The sequence below is a fragment of the Balaenoptera borealis genome (genome assembly GCF_965194805.1).
Source record: "Balaenoptera borealis genome assembly, chromosome: X".
NCBI classification, from domain to species: Eukaryota; Metazoa; Chordata; class Mammalia; order Artiodactyla; family Balaenopteridae; genus Balaenoptera; species Balaenoptera borealis.
The window spans coordinates 90763968-90790870 of record NC_138881.1 but is presented as its reverse complement, the minus strand read 5'-3'; the positions used below and the strand labels follow the sequence as shown (position 1 = coordinate 90790870).

Genomic DNA, 26903 nt, shown 5'->3' with positions numbered 1-26903 from the left:
CTTTTTCCTTTTCTGTCAGCTGGTCACAAGGGATATTCCCATATGTCATAAGTGTGAGCGTAGCAAGAGATGCTAGTGAAAGAGTGGTGGATGACATGGGAGTCTGGGCCACCTGCTCGTAGAGCTACTTGACTCCTCTGGTCCTACTTGTGCTGGATTTATCGCTTCCTTATAAGAGCTTCCTGTTAGGTCCATTTGCCCTCAGGATTTGGTGGGTCAGACAGAACCCAGCTCAAGATGAGCGGCTGTGGCCACATACTCTCCTGGTGTCCCATGATCAGCTTGCTCTGTTTCTACCAGGACCCAGCAGCACACTGGGAGTTGTTTTTCAAAGGCATATAATTCTCTGAAGATGGCATGGCCTTTCTCCAAAACTCCAGGAGTCTGCACTGTGATTATCCCATGAGATTTGCCATAAATCCCACATAGCAGCTTCTCCCACCATTACAACCTTTAATACCATAGGGTACTCTGGTCGCAGGGCCAAGTAAAAGGGCTGCTTGCACTGTAGTGTAGACTGCTGCAGAGCACTTCCTGCTTTGACCTCCACTCAAAGTTGCCAGTCTTCACATCATCCAGCATATGTGGCAGAACAGTATTCCCAAGTGAGAAATATACTGCCTCCAGAACCTGAAGAGGCCAAGCAGGTAGTGCACTTTTCTTCTTTGTGGTGAGAGGTGCAAAGTGTCGTAATTTGTCCTTTACCTTGGCTGGGATTACTCAGTGGGCCCCTAACCTTAGTGGACATCTAAGAAATGTATTGATGTGACAAGCCCCTGAATCATCATAGCATTTATCTCCCGTGCTGTGACTGTCTATCACCAAGGCCACCAATGTGCAAGCCACTTTTTGCTCATCCAGACTGATTAGCATGATTTCTTTATGGATCAGTGTGATGTCCTGTGGGGTATCCAGATCCCTTCAGACTATTTTATGACAAAGGGCGAGAGAGTCAACGTAGCCCTGTAACAAAATCACAAATGTACATCGTGGTCTGTCCCATGTGAATCTGAGCAGTTTTTGATCCTCTTTTCTGAATAGTGTAGAAAAGAACACATTCAGAAAATTAATGGCAGCATACCATGTGCCTGAGGCTGTGCTAATCTGCTCTACTGAATATCCTACATCTAGCACAGTGGCAGAGGTTAGGACCACTACTTGGTTGAATTTACAATAGCCTGTCGTTTTCCAAGATCTAGCTCTTTTTCCCTAAGGGTCAGATCGGTGAATTAAATATAGATGTGACAGAGTCTAACACCTCTGCATGCTTAGATCTTTAAGTATGACACTAACTTCCACGCTTCCATGCCAAATACAACATTATTTTTCCCACTGTTCCATTATGGAAACTATTTCAAACTTACAAAAAGTTTAAAGTATGATACAGCTAACACTCACGTAGACACCAACTAGATTCTAAATTTTACATTTTATTATATTTGCTTTGTTGCATATTTATCCGTTCTTCTATCCATGTATCAAGCCATTTAATTTTTGGATGCATTTCAAAGTAAGCTGCAAACATCAGGACACATCTGCTGAAAAAATTCAGCATGCATAGCATTAGAGATCACTGTTTACAGTTCCTGTTTTAGGTAACATTTTCATACAGCGAAATGTACAAATCTTAAGTGTACCATTTGATGACTTTGACAAATGCATATAACCCTGTGTATCATACCATTTAAGTACCCCCCATCCGCAACACATACACACACACCTGGGACTAGCCCCACCTGGGTGAGCTAACAAGCTACTCATCTAGTCCTTTGCCCATAGGTTAGACACGTGCCTTCTGCCCTCTGAACCCCACGTACCCAGGGACCACATCTCCTTGACTCACAGCTGACCAACTGTGGCATGGTGGCCAGCTGGCACCGTGAGCTCTCCAGGGAGAGCCAGCTTCGGGTGCTAACGGCACACTCCTGCCTGGTCTGGAGAGCCGGCCCCCCGCCATACGTGCCCCCTTCCTGCCCCTCCAGGTAGCTGCAGCTTCCCTCTCCTTTCCCCTGAGATGCTCTGGGATTCTTGTCAGGTCGGAGCCAGGGGGCGTGCGGCGCAGGTTTGTCACGATGGGAAAATGGAAATCACAATCACAGACACATGTGTGCTCTGTGCTGACCGAGGTACCAGTCCTGGGGCAGGTCCGCTCAGGCCTCTGATAAGACCCTGGGAAGAGAAAGGAGGAGAAAGATTTCACTTAGAAGCCAACGAAGCCCAGAAAGGAGAGTGCCTCCCTGTAGGAAGGGCTGATGCCTGGCATTGAGCTGGAGGAAAGCGGCCACGCTCCCCATAACTGGGAAAAGGGATGGAGCTGCACAGGCCTGGTGAGGGGGAGTCCTGGGGGCGCTGGGAGGGAGATCAGGAGGCCCATTTAGCACTTTGCTCCTGCCACCTCCCTCGGACTGGCAGGTACGTTGGGGGGGTGTCGATTCCTCTCCCAGCAAGAAGTCTGCAGAGCCATCACTCTGGGAAGGGAAGTCTTTTAGTCCTCTGTGCCACTGGCCCGTAGGTCTGAGCCCCTGCTTTGCCCTCTGGGCTTCTCCCTCAGAGCCCCTTCCCGTCCCTGGTCTCTCCTATCCAGGCCCTCAGTCAACCCTGCTGTCCTCCAGCCCCCTCCTTCCACGGTGAGGGCTCCACAGTTTAATTATGCTCCAGCACTGCATTTCCCTGTTCCCCTGGCTATAAAACTGCCTAATTTAGCTCTCTAGATCTATTTAGATCTCTAATTGATATGACAGTTGGAGAGTATATCTCCCCCATCTCTGCCCTTTATTTTCTTTATTTATTTTCTGAAATCTGTTTGCCTTTCTCAAGTCTTCACAACTGGAACTGAAATTAGAGCTGTAAAGCACATCATGCCAGTGGCTGCAATGAAACTAAATCCCTGTTCAAAAATGCTTATTCATATTGTATTCCAAATGTTCTATTTCATGTGCCAATGCTTTTACCACTAGCAACAAGCCATTGGAGAAATAAGTACTAAATGTAAATCGAGTTAGACCAGCCATGGGTCCTATTTGAAACGACTGGTCAGAACAGATAAATTCAAAGAGTAAAGTGGAAAGGGAATTCCTTCTAATTAGGAAACAGGGTTTTGTATATCCTCTCTATCAATATGTTTTTGTCTCCCTTTTTATCTTCCGTGTAGTAAGGAAGAAAGAAGTAGCCAGAGAATGGGGCAGCTGAAAAAGCAAATGAAGTTAAACTAGTTTGCAAAGTCTAGGCCAGTGGTTCTCAAACTTGAACCTGAATCAAAATCACCTATGGGTCTGGGGCAGGGCCTGAGGATTTTCACGCTAACATGTTCCCAGGCGGTACTAATGCTGTTGGTCTGGGGACCACACTTTGAGAACCACTGCTTTAGGGGCTGTGCTGAGTAGGCTTGAAGGTCAGGAGTCTCTGGTCCTGGGAAGACTTGCCCAGTGGCAGGGACTGCCCCATGTGCCCTGCAGGAGGCTCTAGCTCAGCGGGCAGAGCTCAGCAACCCGCTCCTGGGGAGCCTACAGTGGCCAGAGAGCACAGGTTACGCCCGGGACCTCCTGTCAAAGGCCTGGTCTCTTCTGGAGTCGTCTAACTCCTGCCAAGTCATGCCTCCCTCTTTCTGGGTGGAAGACAGATCTGCAGCGCTGATAAGCCCGAGGGAACGTGGCCTAAGATGAGCCTCATGCTGTATAGCAGGGGTGGTTCTCAAACTGAGCATGCATCAGAGTCTCCTGGGGCAGGAGTGCTTGGGAAAAGCCAGATTGCGGGTCCCACCCGCAGAGCTTCTGAATGTTAGGTCTAGGGTAGTGGTGGCAGAGAATGTGAGTTTCCAGCAAGTTCCCAGGTGATGCTGACTGATGCCTCTTGGCCAAGAGAATAAAAAGGCTTCTGTGTTCTTATGACTGAGGCAGAGAGGCTGCTGAGAAAGATGCAGACCAGGAGCAGCCTGAGCAGAGACTGGGTATTTACTTGGCACCAGACTAAAAATTCTGAGTGACTAGATTTTTGTTAAGGATTAGTGAGAAAAGCACCAAATTATATACAGCATTTACTCATTCTAAATATATTTGAAACTAATCATTGGATGATATTATTTACGTTCAGCTGTTTCAACAAAGGGAAGAGGCTTTGCAGTAGGCCCTTTACATATGTTACCTCATTTGCTTCTCACAACAAACAAATGGAAAAAGACGTCAATAAAAAAAAAAAAGTCTTCATTTTTCCAGATGAAGAAACTGAGCCTCAGAGAGCTTGAGTGACCTGCCTAAGGTCACACAGCTGATAAGAGCTGGACCTGAGTTGAGGTCTGGCTCCAAAGCCCTTTCCACTATACCCTGCTCACGAATGCATCCTTATTGAAAGAGCAGAGGAAGGAGGGAGAGTGTTTTCAGGGAAATCAGGATAGAAACAAAATATCTGCCATGGAGAGTAAGTAATGAGGATGGAGGCTGAAGGGATAGGTCAAGACTAGATTGTGAAGGGCCTTGAAAGTCACCCGAGGAATTTGTACTTTACCATAGTCAATGAGGAACTGCTGCAAACATTGTAGCAGGGGTGGGATGCTAAATTGGGTGTAGCCTAAGAGGCCCGGTGAGGGGGAGTCCTGGGGGTCAGAGCAGAGGGGGTGGAATCACAGAGCCCTGGAGCTGGAATGTGACAGATGAGAAAACTGGGGCCCAGAGCAGGGAAGTAACTTGCTGGAAGGATGCTGTGGGGCACCGCCCAGCTCCACCCCTACCCTTTCGTGCTGGAGCCCTCATTCCCCAGCTGCAGGGCCTGCTGGTGATGGACAGCACACAGCCCAGCCCCTCACCGGGCATGACCCTCAGCTGAAGAGAGCCACCATGCCCAAGGCTGTGCACCCATCCCAGGTGGCAGCCTGCATCTAGTGACTGGTCAACGCAGGGACATAAAGCCCTGGCTCCTTTACCATAACTTAGGACACCTCTGAGGGATCATGCCGGCTCCAGAGCTCCCCATGTTGTGTCTGCATCACAGTTCAACTTCCTCCTCTGCCCGCTCCTGCTCCCCAAGAATCCTCCTGCCTGCGAAGCTCTGTGTCACACTCTATTTCTCTGGGAACACAGCCCGTGATGCTTCCCCAAGGTCACAGGCCAATTCAGTGGATTCGGGACAGGAGCCCATGTCTTCTGACTTTCGACATTTCTACCACACCTGGCTGACCTCCCACACTGATTCCTCTTAGGCTCTCTCTCTATAACATCCATCCAGGGATTTGGGACAAGTGACCTTAGAGACTGGGTCAAAGGGTGCTAGGAGAAATGCCCCTCGTGCGCCAGGAGCGCCCTGCATGGTAATGAGTACATGCGTGCGTCGGACAATTAGAGCTGTTACAGGTTCATCCGCCAGGAGGAAATGCGAGGTGCCTTCCTGGCTCCTCCAGGCTCCTCCACCTGCCTGGGACAGTGGCTAGGGGAACTCAGCCTGCACCAGGCTGAAATAAAAGAGATCATGTCAATGGCTCAGGGCTTGGAACCCAAGGCCCTGGACCAGGTGAGGCTGGCCTTGAGGACTAAAGCTCTGCCCCAAGACAGAGAGAGCGTACTAGGGATTGTCAGAGGGCCCACCACACCCTGCTAATGCATTTCCTGCTCCTCATTTTGCAGCAAGACCCAGGGGTTCACAACCTGTGCCCACCGGCAGGATCTGCTCACTGGAGTCCTCCCTCACCATGTGTCGGCTGCCACCGCAGCCTGTTTGGTGGTGAAGTATGTGGAACCTCGCATTATGGCCTGTTTACAGCCCGGTGGAGCCACAGTGATGGAATTTGTAGGGATTCCTTTGCTGCTTCTGTTTATCGCTGTACAGTGGCAGCGAGGCACAAAGGAGACCAAACCCTAGACTTTCAACAGTTCCCTGGGCCCCTCCGGATCGCCCCTCTGTCTTGGGGAGCTGGAGAGGGGCTGAGAGGAGGCCTCTGACCCCAGTTAACCATCAGGAGGCCAAGTACTTGGGAAGACACAAAGCTTTTGTTTAAGTGTCAAATCCCCCAAGTAGTAAACAGGCCAATACTTAGTGCAGCGTTCACAATGCCCCACAGCAAGTGAGACAGACGGACCACAGGCCTTAAAAGAAGGCCAGGAAATGGGCATTTTTAGAAGTTCCAAGACTTGAGCCAAATAACAGTGAGGGCCAAACAAGGCTTTCAAAAGTGTTGTGCTGCGCTGAGAGGGAGAAATGGCAGTGGGTCACTGTGCAAGGAAGATTATGGAGGCTCGGTCTGGACAGAAGGGTGCTGGTTAAAACCTCACCAGAATGGACATTTATTTATTTATTTTTAACACCTTTATTGGAGTATAATTGCTTTACAATGGTGTGTTAGTTTCTCCTGTATAACAAAGTGAATCAGCTATACATATACATATATCCCCATATCTCTTCCCTCTTGCGTCTCCCTCCCTCCCACCCTCCCTATCCCACCCCTCTAGGTGGTCACAAAGCACCGAGCTGTGCTATGCGGCTGCTTCCCATTAGCTAGCTATTTTACATTTGGTAGTGTATATATGCCCATGCCACTCTCTCACTTTGTCCCAGCTTACCCTTCCCCCTCCCTGTGTCCTCAAGTCCATTCTCTAGTAGGTATGCGTCTTTATTCCTGTCCTGCCCCTAGGTTCTTCATTACCATTTTTTTTTAGATTCCATATATATGTGTTAGCATATGGTATTTGTTTTTCTCTTTCTGACTTACTTCACTCGTATGACAGACTCTAGGTCCATCCACCTCACTACAAATAACTCAATTTCGTTTCTTTTTATGGCTGAGTAATATGCCATTGTATATATGTGCCACATCTTCTTTATCCATTCATCTGTCGATGGACACTTAGGTTGCTTCCATGTCCTGGCTATTGTAAATAGAGCTGCAATGAATATTGGGGTGCATGTGTCTTTTTGAATTATGGTTTTCTCTGGGTATATGCCCAGTAGTGGGATTGCTGGGTCATATGGTAGTTCTATTTTTAGTTTTTTAAGGAACGTCCATACTGTTCTCCATACTGGCTGTATCAATTTACATTCCCACCAACAGTGCAAGAGGGTTCCCTTTTCTCCACACCCTCTCCAGCATTTATTGTTTGTAGATTTTTTGATGATGGCCACAGAATGGACACTTATTGTCCCTGCTCATTTACCCTTCCCCTAGGATGCCACGTCCTATTTACGGTTTCCATAACTGCCCTTCAGGCTCCTCGGGCTTCTGCACCAACTTCTCCACCAACCTCTCCGCCAACCTTGCACTCATTATGATAATTGCACCCACCTGACTTCTGATGGTTACACTCAGCCATAGGGTCTCTGTCTTTTCAGAGCCCTACAATGTCCACTGCCATAGTGAGCCTACTGTAATGGCCTCTCCTCTGGACAGGCCGAACCTACAGAGGAGAACCACCATTCAGTTTCTTAGTGGTGCCGGTAGCCCTCTCAGCAGCATGTTCCTCAGAGCCGTGGTAAATGGTGTATCCTGTGCCTTTCTGTATGAGTTTTCCAGTCTTTTCAGTATGTCCGCGCCAATATGCTCACTTCTGAATCTTTTCATCCCTTATTCCACTATTTCCATAGCAATGCTGGCATTTCGACCTCACTTAGTGTGGCTCATCATGTTTTCTATACCTCTAGGAGCTGTCCTAGTAGTGAGTTTGCACCAACTCTTGTGGTCCTGGCCAGGGTATTAAATCCTATTTTCCAGGGCAGTGTTCCTACATTGATAAACTCTCCTTTTCCAACTTTATAGTCTAGCTCCCTTGTTCAAGCCATCTCAGAATCCAATTTTATGTGCACTCTTCTAGCTCCTGCCGATCTATGCCGGCTAGGCCATGCAGCTCCTTGGGGCACAGTTACTTTCCTCCCTTATCAAGCCTAGCATGTTCATGCTGTGCCTTAACCCTTGTTATAGGCCTAGTGGCCGGGAGGGGAAGTGAAGGTACATTTTGTCTTGTGGAGGAGAAGCTCTGCATCATCTCCAAGTAAGGGGTGGGGAGACTATTAGTAGGGAAGTCAGGCCAATTCTACAGGCTCAGAGGGTTCAGGGAAATCTGGGGATTCAAGATTTTGGTGGCATCCATCTAGATATCATCAAACTGTATGTCAGGGTCCTATTCTTTCCCAGGAAGCATCCTGATTTTGGCACAGCAAACCTGTCTCCATTGGGAATTTAATCTTCTTTGGAGCTCGGTAACCACCAAATTCTATTGGTCTTATAGCTACCCTTTCACCCTGTTTCTCAAATACTTGATATATCATACCAGATCATATGTTCCCCTTCTACCAGTATACCATCCCAATTCACCACCCGGTGAAAGTCTTAACAATAATAGGACTGCCACCTTGTGGCAGGGGGCTCTCTGTGATCCACCTACCCCTCTGTGATGTGGTCCTCCTTGCCAACTGGGCAGTGAGTGATCTAGCTCCCAAATCCCATCTAAGTGCTGACTTTCCCGGATAACAATCAGTTTCAAGTGTCGTAATTTGAGTTCCCCAAGAAGCCAACTCTATGACAGAATGTAGCATGCAAGATGCTTATTAAGAGATGTCTTTCGGAATAACACCTGTGGAAGGAGCAGTCCTGGGCAGAGGGGAAAGTTGAGCTGCACTGTAGACCTAACAGCAGCCTCTGCCAACCCCACAGAGAGATCTGGAGTTACAATGACCCTTCTGAATTATCCCAAGTTGAGCTGAGATGGTCAAGCCTCTATAGCCTTTCTTTGGTCAGTCACCGTGCGCTGCCCCAGACAACTTTGTGACCTTGAGTGAGGCAACTCTCTGTACCTGAGACAATCCCTGAAGGGGCTAACAGAGGCAGCTTTCCAACAGTGCTCTCTGCACCTCAGGCAAAAAGTCCTTTATTGGGCTTCCCTGGTGGCGCAGTGGTTAAGAGTCTGCCTGCCAGTGCGGGGGACACGGGTTCGAGCCTTGGTCTGGGAAGATCCCACATGCCGCGGAGCAACTAAGCCTGTGAGCCACAACTACCCAGCCTGCGCGTCTGGAGCCTGTGCTCCGCGACGGGAGAGGCCGCGACAGTGAGAGGCCCGCGCACCGCGATGAAGAGTGGCCCCTACTCGCCGCAACTGGAGAAAGCCCTCGCACAGAAACGAAGACCCAACATAGCCAAAAATAAATAATAAATAAATAAATTTTTTTAAAAAGTCCTTTATTGAAATGGGAGATGGGTTGGCACATCACAGTATCCAACACAGGCACCAACTCTTTAAGAACTGTCAATTAAAAGTAAAGAATTAAGCATTTATCCTGTCCTTCCTACGTGAATTGTATTTCAGAGTAACCAAATAGCCATGGTTGATGAGGAGAAATTCTGTACAGAGGGATCCAGTTAATAAATTACAAGAAATGATGAGATTAGTTTATCATTGTTTTGCAGCCCTAATAAAATATTTTTTCAGGCAATGAACATCAATTGATGAAACTACAAAGTAAAAGATCGATGGGAAACTTTATAATGGAACGTTCAAGCTGCCTGTGCTTGAACCCACTGATCAATCTGAACACCACTGACTGTTAGACAGTCTGTACTTTCTGATGTGTTGCAATAGGAAGTACACAGCACCATCTCTGAGCATTCCTGTTTTAAAAAACTTTGTAGTGGAATCTACTGAAGCCTTTAGAGCCAACTTCTGGTTTATAGTTATGTCAACTTTATTCCTCTAATGAGAGGAGCAACCTAAGTAACAACAAAAATAAGTAAACAGACAAATGAGAATGTAGGACATTCAACAGTACAAGGGACTTGGTTTCTTCAACAACTCAATAGAATGAAGGAAAAAAAAGAGGGAAGACTGTTTTAGATTAAAGTAGATTTAAGACACATAACCAAGTACAATGTGTGCCTCTTGTTTGGATCTAGATTTAAACAAACCAAATGTAAAAAGACATTTTTTGAGATAATTGAGGAAATCAGACTATGGCTGGGTATTAGAGAACATCAAAGAACTGTTATGAATTTTGTTTAGTGCAAAAGTGGCATTGTGGCTGTATATCTTAGAAATGTCCATATTTTTAGAGGACAATGAAGTATATAGGGTAAAATGACAAGCTGTTTGAAATTTGCTCTAAAATACAGAAATAAAAAAATAAAAGAATATATAAAGCAGATGTAGAAAAGCCCTGATAATTTTTTAAATATTTTTATTGAAATATAGTTGATTTACAATGTTGTGTTACTTTCAGGTGTACAGCAAAGTGATTCAGTTTTGGAATCTGAGTAATAAGTACCTGGGAATTCATTTTGTCATTCTTTGTACTTTTGTGTATTTAAAAAAATTTTTAAGACGCCAAAAAAAAAAAAAAGACAAATTCAAAGGACCCAATGGGGGAAATAATGCTCAAAGGATATAAATATACAATAAACATTTGAGAAGATATTCAACTACACTGAAAGGGAAATGCAAATTAGAACAATAAGGAGATAGTATTTTTTATTCAAAAGATTGACAGAAAGTTAAAAGATCAAAGCCATGTAGTGCTATGAACGGGGTAAAATCGCTAACTGCTTCTGGGAGGGCAAGCCTCCATCTTACAGCATTCGTTAAGAGTAAATCACACACATGCTATTAGACACAACAATATTCTGTAGAAATAATTGCACCAGAAATTCATGATCTGTACATGAGGATGTCTGAGGCAGCACTTTTTCCATTGGCCAAAAATAAATAAATGGAAAACAACATGAAATATCACAGAGGAATGGTCAAATAATGGTACCAGGGAACATTATATTTTTTTAAAAAAATAAAAATCTCTTCTCTGTAATCAAAGTGTATGTTTAATAGTACAAAAACTAGAAAATACAAACAAGGGAAAAATTCATAATTCCAGACCTGGAGATATCATCTTGAAATATATCATTTCAGGTGTTTCTCATTGTAGTGTGTGTGTGTGTGTGTGTGTGCATATGTATGTATAAATGTACTTGTTTTTCCAATAAAAAAAAGGTATCACGTTACACAATATGTGGTGACCTCCTGTTTCCTTAATTCCCTCATGAATATTTTCCACATGAATAAATTTTCATCCACAAATACGGCCTTTAAGAACTGCATAGTATTCCATTTTATGGATACTGCATAACCTAACCCATTCCCTACTTTGGGGTATTTAAGTGCATTCCAATTTCTCCTTTTATAAACAGCCTCCCTGCACGCTTGCAAAGCTTTGAAGTTGATTTGCCAATTGCCTTCTGGAAAGTTCTGGCTGTTTCTGGAGGCATTTGAGGCAAAATAGTCCGAATGCTTTCCCATCACGCGAGCCTGCTATCTCCCCAGATAGCAAAACTATAGTCTTTAGAACTTGTAAGACTTGTCTTATCCTGCCCGTTAGTCATACCGCCTAACTGGGACTCTGTTCCAGAAATCCCTACACCCTCTCTCTCCCCTCGCCTCATTCCCGCCCCTCCCCACGCGTCCGCCCCCTCCCCCCGCGCTTTCCCGCTCGGCGGCCTGGCCTATGGCAAACGCCAAGAATTAATTAGGGGCGGGGATCAAGGAGCGGCTGTCAGGAGGTCGCCATATTTCTGTACGGCCCCGCGGCCGGCCCGGCAGTCGGCGGGTCGGGAGAGGTGCTGACAGGGCGGGGCCACCGCGCGGCGCTGCCGGCCTCACCCCTCCCGCCCCGGACAGGTGGCTGGAGCGCGCCCCGCCTCCGCCAGCTGCGGGTGGGAGCGAGCGAGGGCCAGTCCCGGACGGCCGCCGCCAGCTGCGAGCGGGAGCGAGCGAGGGCCAGTCCGGGACGGCCGGGCGAGGAGTCCGGCGGCGGCAAACGAGTATCGTGGCGGCCAAAAAAATGCTCCTGTACCGAGGGGCCCCCGCGGGCCCTGGCGCGCCGGGCAGCGCGCTGGCCCGGCCGGGCGGCGGCCCGCAGGCCTTTGGGATACGCCTGAGCACTGTAGGTCGGGGGCCCGAGGGGGCGGACGCGCGCGCGGGTCCCGGGGCTGCGGGGGGCGCGCGGGGAGGGCCCGGCGGGCCGAGGCCTCACGCGGGACGGGACCTTCTCTCGCCCCCAGATGAGCCCCCGCTACCTACAGAGCAACTCCAGCAGCCACACGCGACCCTTCAGTGCCATTGCGGAGCTGCTAGGTGAGTGGCGAGGGCGGGCCTGGCCGCGATCGCCCGAGGCAGCGGTGCCAACGTGGTGCCGCGGACGCGAGAGGAATGTGCGGAGCCGCGCGGGGCGGGCCGGGGCTGGGGTGGGGGCGTCGGGACCGGCCCTGGCTCCGCAGGCGGAGGAGGGGGTCGGCTCTGTCGCCAGGGACGAGGTTCCGCGGATTAAGCTGAAGAAACAAGGTGTGTCCTAAGAGTTAGGACTCCCGTGTGGTTTTTCTCTCTGGCTCGTGATGTTCCGGGCACTTTAGGATAGCTTAGTTAATAATCAAAAGGAGATGCATAAAAATATCGGGCCCTGAGGCAGCTGGGCTCCACGGGGGCCGGCGACAGACGGAGGACGCCAAGCTAGCAAAGGGGCATGAAGAAAGGTCTGGAAGACGGAGTTATTTAACTTTTGGGACCAGAGAGTCTGGGAATGATGGGACATCTCTTAAGAGATGACACGAGTGCATTTGGCTCCCTGCGACTGCAGAGGGCTGGGTCCGCGGTCCACGAGCGCCCTCACACCGCTGGAATGAATACTGAGCACTTAACCTCTCGCTCCACCGATGTTTGCTTTTAAAGCGTTTTCAGTTGATCCCTTGAAGCCAAGTACACCAGCTTTTGCAGCAGTGTGCTAAATACTGTGTGGAAAGCAAAGAAGAAAAACATTCCTGGACAAAATGCAGCACATTGCAAATGTTTCAAAAGCTGAAATTAGGGAGAGATGTTTATGGGGCAAGGTAGCACAGAACAAAATCTTGAAAATGGTTTCAAAGCTCCCCAGATGAGCCCCAGTTACAACCTAAGCAATCGCTGTGGCCATGCAGTGTGGATTGCCTTGGGCGAGAAGTCAGTGGGCAGCAGGGGGAGATGGTCAGGAGAGTTATTTGGAAGGGTGATGGGGAGCTTTGATGATTAGTTTGACCATAACACAGAATGCTCACAATATGTATGTTCATTAGAAGGTGAAGGGGGAAAAGTGACATGGGCACGTTTTGAATCCTAGAGAACAGGGACTATATTTTTAAGGTTTTGCACCATGCCTTGAGGGAAACTCCCAGTGGAATGAGATCTAAGTGCATGTAACTTACAAAAAAGAAAAAAAGAGAGGAAAAAGTAACAATTTGCTTAGTGGGAAATGAGAGACAGAAATGTGTTGTTCCCTCACAGTGGCACTGTGCAAAACCATATGCACCTATGCTGTACTGTGTACTGAACTTTATGGGTGATTTAAAAAGTGTTCCATTTGTAATTTTGAATATATATGATTTTTGCCTTAAGTATTAACCTAATTCTAGCCCAAGCTGACCCGTATAAGTGCAAGTATACATGTGTATTATATATCAATACATACGCACACATCCCTGCACACATACATACAAACACACAGATTTTAAAACCAAATCACAACTATTTGTGGTCATATTAATAATAGGGAAAAGGGAGAACAAAGTGTTAATAGGTAATCCGAAGCTTTCATTTCAGGTTTTCCTTCATAGTTTTCTCCTCCACTTATGCATTAATTTTCTAGTGAACTGTTCATTCGATAAATATTTATTGAGCACTCACTGTGGGCAAGGCCACTGTGGTGGGTACAAAAATGAATACAACATAGGTTCATCTTCTAGTAGGGGAGACAAAACATGTACAGAAGGTTTATTCTTTGTATAACTGCAAGATAGAAAGTGATATATCAGCAAAGATAGACACATTGGGTGCTGTGGGAGTTCAGAGGAAGGAGGGATGACTTCCAGCTCACCAGGAAGAGGAGGTTTAGGAAAGGCTTTGGAGAAGAGGTGACATTTGAGCTGAGATTTGAAGGATTGGGACATGTGGATATGGGTGTGGGGAGGGGAGGGCATTCCAGGCAAAAGGAACAACTGCATGAACAAAGGCATGAAGAATACTGAGTAGTTGAGTTTAATTGGAGCATGGAGTTCATGAATAGTCAAAGCTACAGGTCCTTAGAGAGTTTACATAGAGCTTTCATAAATACATTTTTAACTGTACCTTTTGGGGTAGACGGCATCATCATTATTATTATTATTATCATCCTGCAGATAAGAATACAGAGGCTCAGATAATTTAATTGACTTTTCCAAGATTATGTGTTTAGTAAGTGGCAGACCCAGGACTCAAACACAGATTTTTTTACTCCAAGTACCAAGCAGGGAATGAAGTTAGGAAGGTGGGCTGGGACCGAAATGTGACTGGGAGGCCTGGGTATTTGAGCTTTTAATCTGAAGTTTTCTGAGCAAGGGAATGTCATGATCAGAGCTGTGCTTCAGGAAAGTTAATCTTGCAACATTGTATAAGATGAATTGGAGAAAAGAGAGACGTGGCTTTGAAAGACGAGGTAGGAGGTTATCAAAATAATCCGGATGAGAGGGAATAAACTCTGTAAACTAAGAAAGTGTCGATGGGAATAGTAATATTCAATAGCAAGGTGTAAGAGAGCCTAAGGATGTATAGGGTAAGAGAGAGGGAGGACAAAAAATGACTTTGAAATTTCAAACTTGTGGTCATTTGAATGCTGACACTGTGTGTGTGTGTGTGTGTGTGTTTGTGTGTGTGTGTGTGAGAGAGAGAGAAAGAAAGAGAGAGAGAGAAAACAGAGGAAGAAGAATAGCCTTGTATCAGAAGATGATGACCTTAATTTTAGACAAGCACAGTTTTAGATACTTGCAGGATGTCTGCAGGGCTGCAGCTTGGCCCTGACAACCTTGCAGGATCCTCATAGGCCATTCCCCTGGAACAGGAGGGCATGGGAGGAAGCGCTGCGTCAAAGCCATCTCCCACTCGCCATCCTGTCTCTCCAAGGATTCTGTCATGGGACACTTTCTCATTGCTTTCCGGGTTATGATGAGCTATGAAGCTTCAGTTACAATGCTCTTTTAGAAGATCAGGGGTCAGATGGTTAGGGGATAAGAGATAGAGTCCCTGGGGTCTGGTTTCTCATGCTCTTGCCTAAGTGGTGGGTGAGGGACGTTAGAGATAGAGTCCTCCCACTGAGGGTAGCATGGGCCAGGTTACGAGAGATAAGACTACTGGGATCTGGTAGCACATGAGACTGTGTGGGCCAGGTTAGGGAATAAAGACGTCCCAGGATCTGGTAGTGTAGCTCTTGTTACCAAGTCCAAGCTCGCTCTGCTCGCCGCACAACAGGCCAGTGAATCAGGAGACAAGGTGTTGAGACAAGGAATATGACCTTATTCGGAAAGCCGGCAGACCGAGAAGATGGCGGACTAGGGTGTCAAAAGAACCATCTTATCAGGGTTTGGATGCCAGTATCTTTCATAGCACAGAGAAGGGGAAGAGATGAGGAGGTAAAGTAAAAAGGCCATAGGTTTTGCAAATATCTCCTGGAATGGCCAGCCTCGGGCAAGGGATGTGTTAATTTCTTCTTTCTTGCAGCCATCCACAGGTGGACTGGGTCAGGGTGCTTCCCTGAACAAAGGCACTTTGGTTTAACATTCAGTTAGAGAGGCAGGCTTCCCTGAGGCAGGCCATTGTGTATAGACAGTATCCTTTTAGTGAACAAAAGCAGCGGAAAGCAAAGGTTAAAGTACAAGAAACAGATCCAACATATAGTCAGATTTGGGTGTCCCTGTTACCCTCTCACCTAAGTGGTGGGCCAAGGGAGAGGAATAGGGGTTCTCTCACTGCCCTACCTGTTCACAGGCTAGATGGGCTGGGCCATGGGAGAAGATAGATTCCATAGGATTTGATAGCATATGCTACATGTTGATAAATTTTTGGAAGGTTAAGCAGCAAGAGGTAAGATTGAAGCCAGCCACCAGATGGGTGCCGTATTATTATAAGTTCATTTATTGAGGCCAATCTGTTATTATTATAATTTCATTTGTTGAGGCCAAGTGAAAGGCCACTTAAAACTGAAAGTAAGTGCAAAGCTGTGCTTGCTGCTGCTGGCCTGTCTGCTGATCTCTCTTTCCCTGCTGCTTCAGCTGACCCTGGCCTCTGGCATGCCACCCCCGTGCTCCACCCGCTTCCAGCCAAGGAGATAAAATGTCTAGCTGCTCCTGGCAGTTACCTTGTAACTCCTGAAATGCCTGTATTAAAACTCTTTGGTATGTTTCTGTGAAAAAGTACCTAGTAAAGTTTGGGTGAAATTTACAGTAAAAAGGGAAAAAATAAAAGTGATTTTTTTGTGAGAGGCCTGCAAGCTGGTTCATTGAATGTACAGTTTTATAAATGCAGAATTGGAATTGATATGTATTATATGTTTGAATTGTGAATGTTCATAAAGTGTTAGAAGAAAATTCCTCTATGTCCAAAGTTTTCAAAGTAGAAATGATGTCCTGTTGGTTGACAAGTTAAAGGTATCAGTCCCAATGGCCTTGGCTTTCTTCCAGTAGGAGTGATTGATAGGTTCTAAAACAATTCAGGGCCTGCTTGCCAAGTAGTTTCTTGGAACAATGTAGGCAGCTTCACAATGCTGAATCCTTCTGTCAGTTAAAGAAAAAAAACCTGCTGCCTCTTATTACAAAGTAAAACACTGTATTTCTGATAAAGCCACTATCGCATGTCAGACTTAAAATTCCTGCCAAAAGTTGACCCACTCGATTTACCACGTGACACAAGGCTTGGCACCACCTAGTCCTTAAAGATTGACTATATCAGACCTTTTAACCCCCTTCTGGGGCTATCGGTGATGCCTTTCTGCTGTTAAGACTTTTTGGGTTACAATCAGTGACAGCTTTATCAGTGACTCTGGCAACACCATTGTGGCCCTTGAAATTAATCTGTCTTGTTTTATTTGATGGACATTCCACACATTTAAGTGGTTGTAACTGATACTGTTAATCGTGTTATAAAAACTGATATTTTGAATATGTGTGATACTTCTCTTGCTTGTAAGGGATGTTCCCAGTAGAGAAATGCCATGATCTGAACGTTGATAGTGGGACGAGTATACAACCAGAACCCTACCTGGATCTCTCAGCCCAGCCACATGGTATCAGTAAATCAGTGTAGGATCCCAGGGAAAGGGAAACAGGTGGAAGGGAAGGTCTTTGTCTTGATTAAACAGCTAGTAAAGACAGGAGTGCTTAAGGAACCTATCCAAGAGATTGCACAAACTGCCCTCCCACTTGGGCCAGTGAGCCCTAATGAGACTTTTGTACCACATGTGTTAGTGACTGACAATTATGTAAACTGGCACCTGTGGCAAAAAGATGTGGCTATTAGACAATGGCACCCCCTGGGGTTGTAGACATGGCACATATGTTAGAATATGGCTATATTGGATGTCTTTGGAGTCTTAAATAATTAACCCATTGTGAAGACCTAACTCAGAAAGAATCGTGAAACTTTCTGTATATATATTTCCTACTTTAATTCTATGTTCTCCATTTAATGAGGGTTAAACAGCCTCACCTTCAAGACTATTACAGAGTGCCTAAGCAGAATCACTCCTCTAAGCATGCTTACTACAATCATTGGGATTTAGGCAGGGAGTTAGTGTTTTGGTTTTTAACCTGTAACTCTTTCAGTGCCTCTTAGGCTATAAACAAGGATGGTGATAATATCTGTGTTCTTCAATGGAGGAGGTGATGTAAAAAAAAAGTAAAAAATAAAATCTTCACAATAAACTCTAATGCGTGTGGTATGTATCTATTTGTACCAAAGTTGCAGATTCAGCTCTTCTCCATAATCACCCTTTACTGTATACGTTTGTGAGCAGTAAAGTAGCTAAAAAGACAAGAAGTGATAAGATGAAAATGGAGCAAAATGCTTGATATATGGAGGAGTTATTTTTCCCACAGTCTCTGAAGTTTGAAGAGAGAAAGCAGATTGCACATCAGTCATCATATGAAATCTAGAAATCAGCTTCATAAACCCATCTGCCATCATACCTATTTTTCCCTATACTATTAATGCTCCCTGCTCCCTTCTGGGACATTCACGTGAAGGGAATAAAGGACAGTTTCTATGCCTTAGGGGCACTGAACTAGAGATTTTAATAGAATATTAGAAAAAGAGATCTAATATCACAGATTTCTACCTTTTGCAGATAATGCTGTAGATCCAGATGTATCTGCCAGGACGGTCTTTATAGATGTTGAGGAGGTCAAGAATAAATCTTGTTTGACCTTTACTGATGATGGATGTGGGATGACACCTCATAAACTACACCGAATGCTCAGGTAAAGATGTCTTCATTCTTTTTCTCTTGTCTTGAGTTCATGAACTCTATTTAAGGCTTAATAATTTTCCTTTCCCTTTAGTCATTCAACAAGTATTTATTGAGCAGCTGTTATGTGCCAGGACACAGATTATGAAATAGTCACTCTTCTTGCCCTCACAGAACTCAGAGTCTAGCTGGCAATTCAGACAGTCAAGCAATAATCATAACAAAAAATGACAGGTATAATGATAGAAAAGTATAGGATGCAATGAGATAACTCATCAGGGGAGCCCAATCTGATCCAGGAGGTCAGGCAAAGCCTCTTAGATGAAGTGATATTTAAGCTGAGATCTAAGGGGTGAGTAGTAGAATTCAATGAGGTAAAGAAGCAGGGGGCAAGGGATGAGAGTCCAGGCAAAAAGAACAGCATGGGTAAAAACCTGGAGGTCTTCACTGGTCTGAGACCTTCGCAAACTTATATTAACTTAAATTCACTCTTAGGTCAGGAGTATTGGCGTTGGAACAATTTATGGATTGAACCATGAACATGCCTGGGTATAATCAAGCCCCACGAAAGATAAATAGAGGACATCATACACATAATCTTTGAAAGTTTTGCAGTAGAATTACAAGGTTAGGAAATTCTCTTTTCTAACTGCTGAAGCTGGTGATAACAGATTTCTCTTGCCACTGTTAGTTCATTTAATTACTTTAAAAGGTTTGTAGTTAAGAATGTAAGTTTGTACTTTATCATCTTCACATATCACTCAGTAAAAGATGAGTGTTTCCTCAACTCCTTCCTTCTCTCTTCCTTTTTTTTAGCAGATGAGGTTGATTACTCTCCATGAGGCTTCCTGAACTAGCGTGTGAAGCATGAGTACCAGTGGAGGGGTTCTGTGGAGGAGGGAAAGGGCTCCGAACTATAAAAACGGAAAAAATTCATTTGGTTGTAGTTCTCTTTGAAGGTATTCTAATTCTATAACCCTGTTTGTAGGGAAATCCCTTTGATCCATCAAAGAAAAGAAGTGAAATTTGGACATAACCAATTATAAATTTGGTTATGTTTTACCACTCAGCAATCTGTGTACCTTATGTCTCAGATCCTTATAATTAGAAGAATATCTGAGGAAAGCTTCTAGAAGTGAGATAAGAATGTTGCCAGTATGTTGATGAAGGTATGGAGTTGGCCCTATTTTTAAACTTATAGCCTCACTTTTATCTCCTAAAATTAATATTTTATATAAAGAAAAAGAGGATTTTAGATGGGATGGAACCAAAATATTTATGTGTCTAATTCTGTATGTACTAGGTTTTTTTCTAAAATCACTTATCCTCTTATTGGTTCCTTCCCCCCACACCTTATCCCGGTGACATGGGTGTCAAATAGTGGGCCCGACAAATCTTACTACCTTCTGTTTTGTCTGTGGAACTACATCTGTGAGACTTGGTGCTTACAATTACAAGGCAGGAGGAAGGAGGAGGATGGTTTCGAAATAATTGCAGCAACTTTTGTTCCAGATTCTTTCAACAAATTTTTACTGAGCACTTTTCTGAGAGTCACTGGAGATAAAGTGGTGAACCAGGCAGGCATGATCCTTATTGCCAAGGGGCTGGCAGTTTAATGAGAAAGATAGAAAATAATTGACTAGTAATACAACTACATAGGTTATTCCACTAGTGGTAAGTGCTATGAAGGAAGAGTATAGTTTCTATGAGGGTATATAGCGGAGGGATCTAATCTAGTCTGTGGAATCAAAAAAGGCTACCATGCAGCTCGGTGCTTTGTGACCACCTAGAGGGGTGGGAGGGAGACGCAAGAGGGAGAAGATATGGGGATATAGGTATATGTATAGCTGATCCACTTCATTATAAAGCAGAAACTAACACACCACTGTAAAGCAATTATACTCCAATAAAGATGTTTAAAAAAAAAAAAGGCTATCATGAAGAAATGACATTTGAGTTCAGATATGAAGGATGTTTTGTTCCCAAAAATCAGGCAGGAACTACAGTAGCCATAGGATTTTTTGGCATTATCATGCCAAATACGTTTCCCACTAATTTAAGCTGGGCAGTTGTTCCTCATACTTGAAAATTAATTTCAGAGAATTTTTAAAAATTTCGTTGAAGTATAGTTGATTTATAATGTGTTAATTTCTGCTGTACAGCAGAGTGACTCAGTTATACATATATATATATTCTTTTTCATATTCTTTTCTATGATGGTTTATCACAGGATATTGAATATAGTTCCCTGTGCTATACAGTAGGACCTTGTTGTCCATCCATTGTATATATAATAGTTTGCATCTGCTAATCCCAAACTCCCAATACTTCCCTACCCCTCTCCCCCTTGGCAGCCACAAGTCTGTTCAATTTTAGAGAATTTTTTAAATGAGTCCTGGATTATGTATAGTTATATGTATTGGATTTTATTTCTGATCATATCTTAAAATAAACTTGAATCTGTTAGAAGGTCCCATTTATTTAAAAGAGATTATTTAGTCCAATTCTAACTTCCAGCCAGGGATTCCACTTACCACAATTTGTTTTAAAATAGTTGAACTTTAGAGGTAACTTTGAAAATTATTATTAAGTATATTAATTTTTCTGTTTGTGGTTTGGAGGCATATTATTTTTGTATTTGGAAAAAATAAGAGGTAACTATGCAAAATTATTAAGCCTACAGAAATTCTCTTTGACCTGTAACATTTGTTATAATCTTATTCACATTTTCTGACTTTTATGCTACTCTTATATTTTCAGGCTAATAAAATAGTTATGTAACTGAAACAACAGTTTCTCCCATAAATGCAGAATCCCATGAAAATCAAGTTAAAAAGAAAAACCCTATCATTAAATTCCTTTAAGGTCCACAATTAATTCTCTTTCACTTAATGGGGATAGTGTGTGAACCAACTAGTCTATATATTCAGCTGCCTTTTTCAGCAAGTTGGAAAACCTCTCTTAAAGGTCAAGGATTAAAAGCAGCCACAGACCCATGGATTGAAGGTATTTGCTACCTCTGATCAGAAGTGCATTTCCTAGTAGGTCTGTTCTTCTAAAACAACAGCCAGAGAATAACAGTGTGCTTAGCATTCTTTCATTATTTTATACGACATATTACATCACCAGTATATTTATAGGGAACAGCAGTACCTGCCCTTGTATGTCCATGAATTTGCTAAGGTTTTTTTTTCATTGATCAGAGTCCCAATTTAAATTTACCCCTCTAGATTCTAGAATCTTGACATTTTAAGGAACTCGGGAGCAAGCTGCTATTTTCCTGGATTCCACTCAAAGAGCCCGCTTGGTGTGTAAACACCGTTGTCTATTACACGAGAGGATAGAATAGGACTTACTTAATGAAGAGAAACCACCTGTCTAACCAAACTATATAAGATACATTCCTACAGTTCTGTTATTTATTGTGAAGGCTTTTATATTAGGTACTTATTTGATTGGTATCTGGCATCTATTCTGCGATTTTCAGTTAAATAGAATATCTAATATGGGAATGCAAGTGGAATAAAAAAGAACACACGGGAAGAGTTAAGGGTAACATAACAACACCAACATACTGAGCTTCCAGCTCCTCTCATCTCATTATTCTCATCCTTTTCCATTTCTGGTTCTGGCCCTGCCCCACTACTTATCTTCTCAACCTTATATAGTCATTTAGTCTCCCCAAACCATAACACAATGAAAGTTTATAGTTACAGAGGAAAAAAGAGACGCTAGATGGCAGAATAGGCAGGAAAGGTAAGGAAATTAAGGGAGTAATATAGTCTCCCTGTTTTCACCACTTTCCCTTGAGCACCTAATTGAAGCTTTGGTGGCATTAGAGTAGGTTTAAGTCCAAATAACCTTATAGATCCATTTCACATGGTAGGTAACATTACTGTTTATGAAGAGCCCTGAGTTTTAGATATGACATTAGATCTCAAGTAGAGGTAGAGGATAGCACATGACAATTCTCAGAATGACTTCTAGAGTTAGTTTAAAATTAAAGTTTGAATACTACTTTATAAGTTATAATATATTTTACATACAGTGTATCATTTAACCCTCCTAACGACCCTATCGTTTTTAGGTAATTCTTCCACAGGAGGAAAAAGAATGCCTGAATCTTACCAACTTCTTTAAGTTTACTTCCTGGAATGCTAAGACCCATATAGGCTGCAGAAGCTCAATGCTCTTTTGGTATTTTCAAAGGAACTACTCTACTGTCCTAGAAATTACCTTTTTATGTGGTTGGGTTTATTTGTTGGATACACAAAGCTCCTATAAAGTGTCTACTCTAGAGGGACACAATGGTATTATCGTTTAACACTTTGAAATAGAAAATTAAAAGGTGGTCCCCCTTCCTCAGGAAGTGAACACAAACCCCGGCCTCCAGGAAGTAGAAATCAGGCACCTCAACCCAATTAAAAGAATAAGAGCCAAGGCCAAGCTGCTCAGCCATGGCAGGTAGAACATCTATTTTATTGATGTTGGAGAAGCATCTAATCTGTAATATACGAAATCCTTCCTTAGACTGTAAACCATGAGTGCAAGAACCATGTCTCTTTTACTAACAGTTGTGTCTCCAGTGCTTAGCATGATGCACAGCACATAGTAGGTACTCAGTAAATATTTATTGAATGAATGGTAGTGTACAACATTGTAAACTTAGTCCATCTAGAGAGAACTAATCCTTAAAAAATTAGTTTCATTTGTAATGAGAGAAGATACTTGAAGATAATAATCATTTTCTAGATTTCATATCTTTAATTTTTTTTTTGGTTTGGTCATTTTGTTGTGTGTTTGAATGGAAAATATAAGAAAGGGAAAGGATCTGGCTCCCAGATTAAGCTGATCATAAGGGGCTACAGAGATTGTTGAGGTGGCTCGGTGAAAGGCCCTTAATAAAACAAGGGAGACTTTATACTGCAGCTGTTTGCTGATATTCAGAGGCAGAACTACCTATTTTTATCCCTTGGCCACATTCCAATGAACTGTCCCAGCAGATGGAGCAGAGGGTAAGAACTGGAAGTGTTATCCTTCGAGTGAATAGTTGAAATTGTCAAGATATATAACCTCTGACTTTCAGATTTCTAGAGAGTGATATGACCAGGTTAGGGATGCCTAGCCTAGTACCTCTGACTAGTGCTAGTGCCAGTTATCTGGTACTCTTGTTACCCTCTCTAGGGTGTACTCTGAGATAACCACCCTTTTCATCTCCCCCTAACTTTACTATTAGCAATCACGGCTATTTTATCTCGACAAGAAAGGCAGCTGCCCCATGGCCTCCTCTAGCTCTCTCTGTGAGTGAAAAGAGGCCGCCTTTACATTTATAAAGTGTGACTCTAATGTAGCGGAAGCATTTATGTACACACAGACCACACAGGAAGATCAGTCCCATTACCCTGTAGTTATTTCCTATGTTTTTAACTTAATAATTTTGCCCAGAAATACCAAAAGGAAGAAAAAAGGAAGGACTTTTTATAAGTGTTCTTCATGTGAAAGCCAGACATTCTGCCTACCTATCTTAGGATGCTTTTTACCTTTCTGATTTCTTTTTTCTTGTGTAATTACAGCTTTGGCTTTACAGATAAAGTAATAAAGAAGAGCCAGTGTCCCATCGGGGTCTTTGGTAATGGTTTCAAGTCAGGCTCCATGCGACTAGGAAAGGACGCTCTTGTCTTCACCAAGAATGGGGGTACTCTCACTGTTGGACTCCTATCACAGACCTATCTGGAATGTGTCCAGGCCCAAGCAGTTATTGTACCAATTGTTCCATTCAACCAGCAAAACAATATCCTTTCTGGAAATGGAAAATGTTAGTTAAAAATTAGTCTAATCTGACTATTCTGATAGAAACCTCTTTCTTCAGGTCGAATCCAGCTATCAAAAGTTTTCATATTTAAAGAGGCATTCAGGTGTCTTAAATTTAACTGGAATTCCACCCTATTAAATATTTTTTAAGTAAATGGATCATTGACAGAATCTTAGAATTATATTGCAGTTTTCACTGTTAGGCGATTGGATCTGTATACTATCTCCCCACTCCCACCACTCCTGTGGTAAAGTTCCCTAGGGCCTTCTCTTTTTTTTTCCCCTAAGGGTAGTTACATTTGCGTCACCCTCCTAGAAACATACTATTTATCAGCTTCTCTGACAGCTGAATAGCTCACTTTTCTATACCTGGACAAGCTATTATTTCTGTTAGACACCAGGTGTCTTTACGCAGGCAGTATAGCAATAAAGTTTGAACTCATTGCTTCCAAAGAGTAGAAAAATTCAGCCTTTGAACTATTTCTTAAGTATAGATAGGACTGTCTTAATTTACATTATATCTTTGAAGCTATATTCTGCAGGCGTAACTGATTTTGGTTTTTGTCTCTACAACCTTTCTGCATTTCCCCCCTTTCCTTTCTTCTGTAGCAGTAATGCCCATGCTTTATATGTCTATATTTTGTCTAAACGGGCAACCCAAAAGACAGATCTTCCTGACTGATAGCATCCTCTTAAGATATTAATTTTTCTTTGACTATACTTGGTTTTACAAAAAATGATTATTACTGAGGATTCCTTGCCCAGCCTAGAAGCCATCTTGAACTATTCAATTTTCAACAGTGAAAATGACCTGCTGTCCCAGTTTGATGCCATCCCAGGCAAAAAAGGCACTCGTGTTCTCATTTGGAACATCCGCAGGTATAGTATTCCAAGAGTGATAGATTCTAATAAGCAAAAGCAGTATGATGAAGCATATTTTAATAAATCGCTCTAGAGAAGCAGAGTAGATAAATTTTGATACATGTTTGTATATCATTGCACACCTATCCTTAACTTTCTTAGAACCACAGCTCTGTTTGAGACAGTGCTTCTTATTGGTAAAACGTGGAGCTTGATAAGGTGGAGACCTACATACATATCCTGAAGCTATTACCGTCAAGACAGTTCAACATTATTCTAAAATCTTCAGAATCCATTATAAATATCTATTTTATATTCACGGACACTGTTTTGAGATAGGTCAATGATAGTTATTTTACCTATTTGACAGTGAAAATGAAGTAAGAGAAAGAAATTAGGGTAACAAAGCGCAACGCGATCTTTAAATAATAAGGACCTCTGTATTACTGTTTTCAGAGTAGCTGGATTAGAAGTGGAAAAATCTTCGAAGCAGATACATTTGAACTATAATGAAGCTGGCTTCAGGTCATGTATTTAGAGCTAATAAAATAACATAGAAATACTTTGGGATATGTCATTTGTTTAACTTTGTCATGTTAAATGGAACACAGTATCCACTGAAACCTAAAAATCTTTAATATGAAATAGAGGTGTTACTCTTACGTTTAATAGAACAGAGTATCAGATATATTCATTCTTCTTTTTTTCTCCATAGGTCAAGTATTTTGCCTCATTTCTTAGTTGGGTAAAACTTAGATAAAAACCATGCTGGTTTATATAGAAAGTACTTTCAATTAAAAAGAAAAAAAAGTAAGGTAATTTACATCTTCCTGTGTCCTCCTGCGAAAACCTCAAGTAATATAATTTATATTATAAAGGATCATTTTCATGAGCCATTTCCAGTGATTTAAACACAATAAGCAGACTTTTTCTTTGTATATTGTTTCTCAGTTATATGGTACTAGGTGTTATATAAATAAAGGGTTCTATGGTCCAATAACTTTGGAAAAAGCTGGCTTAAACAAAGCTTACCATGTTGCTTTATTGCAGGGCTTCTCAGAGGCTTTAATATGCTAATGTTATTTCAAAATACATTGAAAACGTTTAAGAGAGCAATGTAGAATGCAGTGTTTCTCAATTTCAAAAAAAATGTTTCTCCAGACCTCCTTTCCTTGGATGGTGAATGGCGAGCACCAGAGAGGACAGGGAACCTCCTCAGAGTACATGCGTTAGAGTGGGGTGGGGTAGCGAGAGTCAGGATTATCCTGCAAAATACAGGATATACTATTATAGTGACATGAGCTTTATACAGGATACGTATCATAGTGGCTCTGGTTCAGCCCTGAAGAAGGAGCTACATTTTCAACACAGCAGCTCTGAGCTTCTGAAACCTCCAGTATGAGGGAGGTATCCCTAGAGCTTGAGGTGGCTCTGGGAGCCAGGAATTGTTTCTCAATTTTATTTGATTATACAGGCTTTATTTATCTCTCTATTTCTTATTTAAGAGTATCTTGGGGGACTGCTGTTCCACAGAACAAATTTGGGGGACCATTGGTTCTGATACGTATTTTGTCTCTGTAACCCATCATTTGTTTTGCATTTTTTCCAGTAACAAAGATGGGTCTTGCCTTTTTTCCCTGGCAGTTGTTAGTGATGTAGCCCAGGGTCTTGGAATGGACCGTATTTAAGTGACCCAAAGGGATTATGAGAAGAAGAAATGGTCCTAAGGAAAACAATATGAGTACTATTATATTTGAATGATAATTCTAGAAGACTAACAAGTATATGCTGTTTCTGTCACAACCTTTTTTTTTCCTTCTAAGAAATAGAATTAGATCTGGGGAAATCTTAGTAGTCCTTATACTATTGCTAAAGTTAGAAAGAGTAGGTTTTGATTCATCTATCTATTCATTTGGGGGAAATGATGTTGAATGACCTACCCAACAATACCCAGAAAGTTGGGATCTGTTTCAAGATCC

General features: G+C 43.1%; 1 protein-coding gene across 2 annotated transcripts in view; it reads left to right on the top strand.

Annotated features, from left to right (window-relative positions):
* The first annotated feature begins 11496 nt into the window (after positions 1-11496).
* Positions 11497-26903, top strand: part of MORC4 (MORC family CW-type zinc finger 4) — a 54342-nt gene continuing 38935 nt past the window's right edge. The window contains exons 1-6 of one of the 2 annotated variants that reach the window (XM_082377091.1): positions 11497-11898; positions 12017-12089; positions 18133-18265; positions 23826-24044; positions 24796-24942; positions 25381-25449. In XM_082377091.1, the coding sequence (XP_082233217.1) occupies positions 11797-11898; positions 12017-12089; positions 18133-18265; positions 23826-24044; positions 24796-24942; positions 25381-25449 (743 nt within the window). In that variant the 5' untranslated portion in view covers positions 11497-11796. The remainder of the gene's footprint in view (positions 11899-12016; positions 12090-18132; positions 18266-23825; positions 24045-24795; positions 24943-25380; positions 25450-26903) is intronic. The other variant, XM_082377092.1, reaches the window with a different exon arrangement.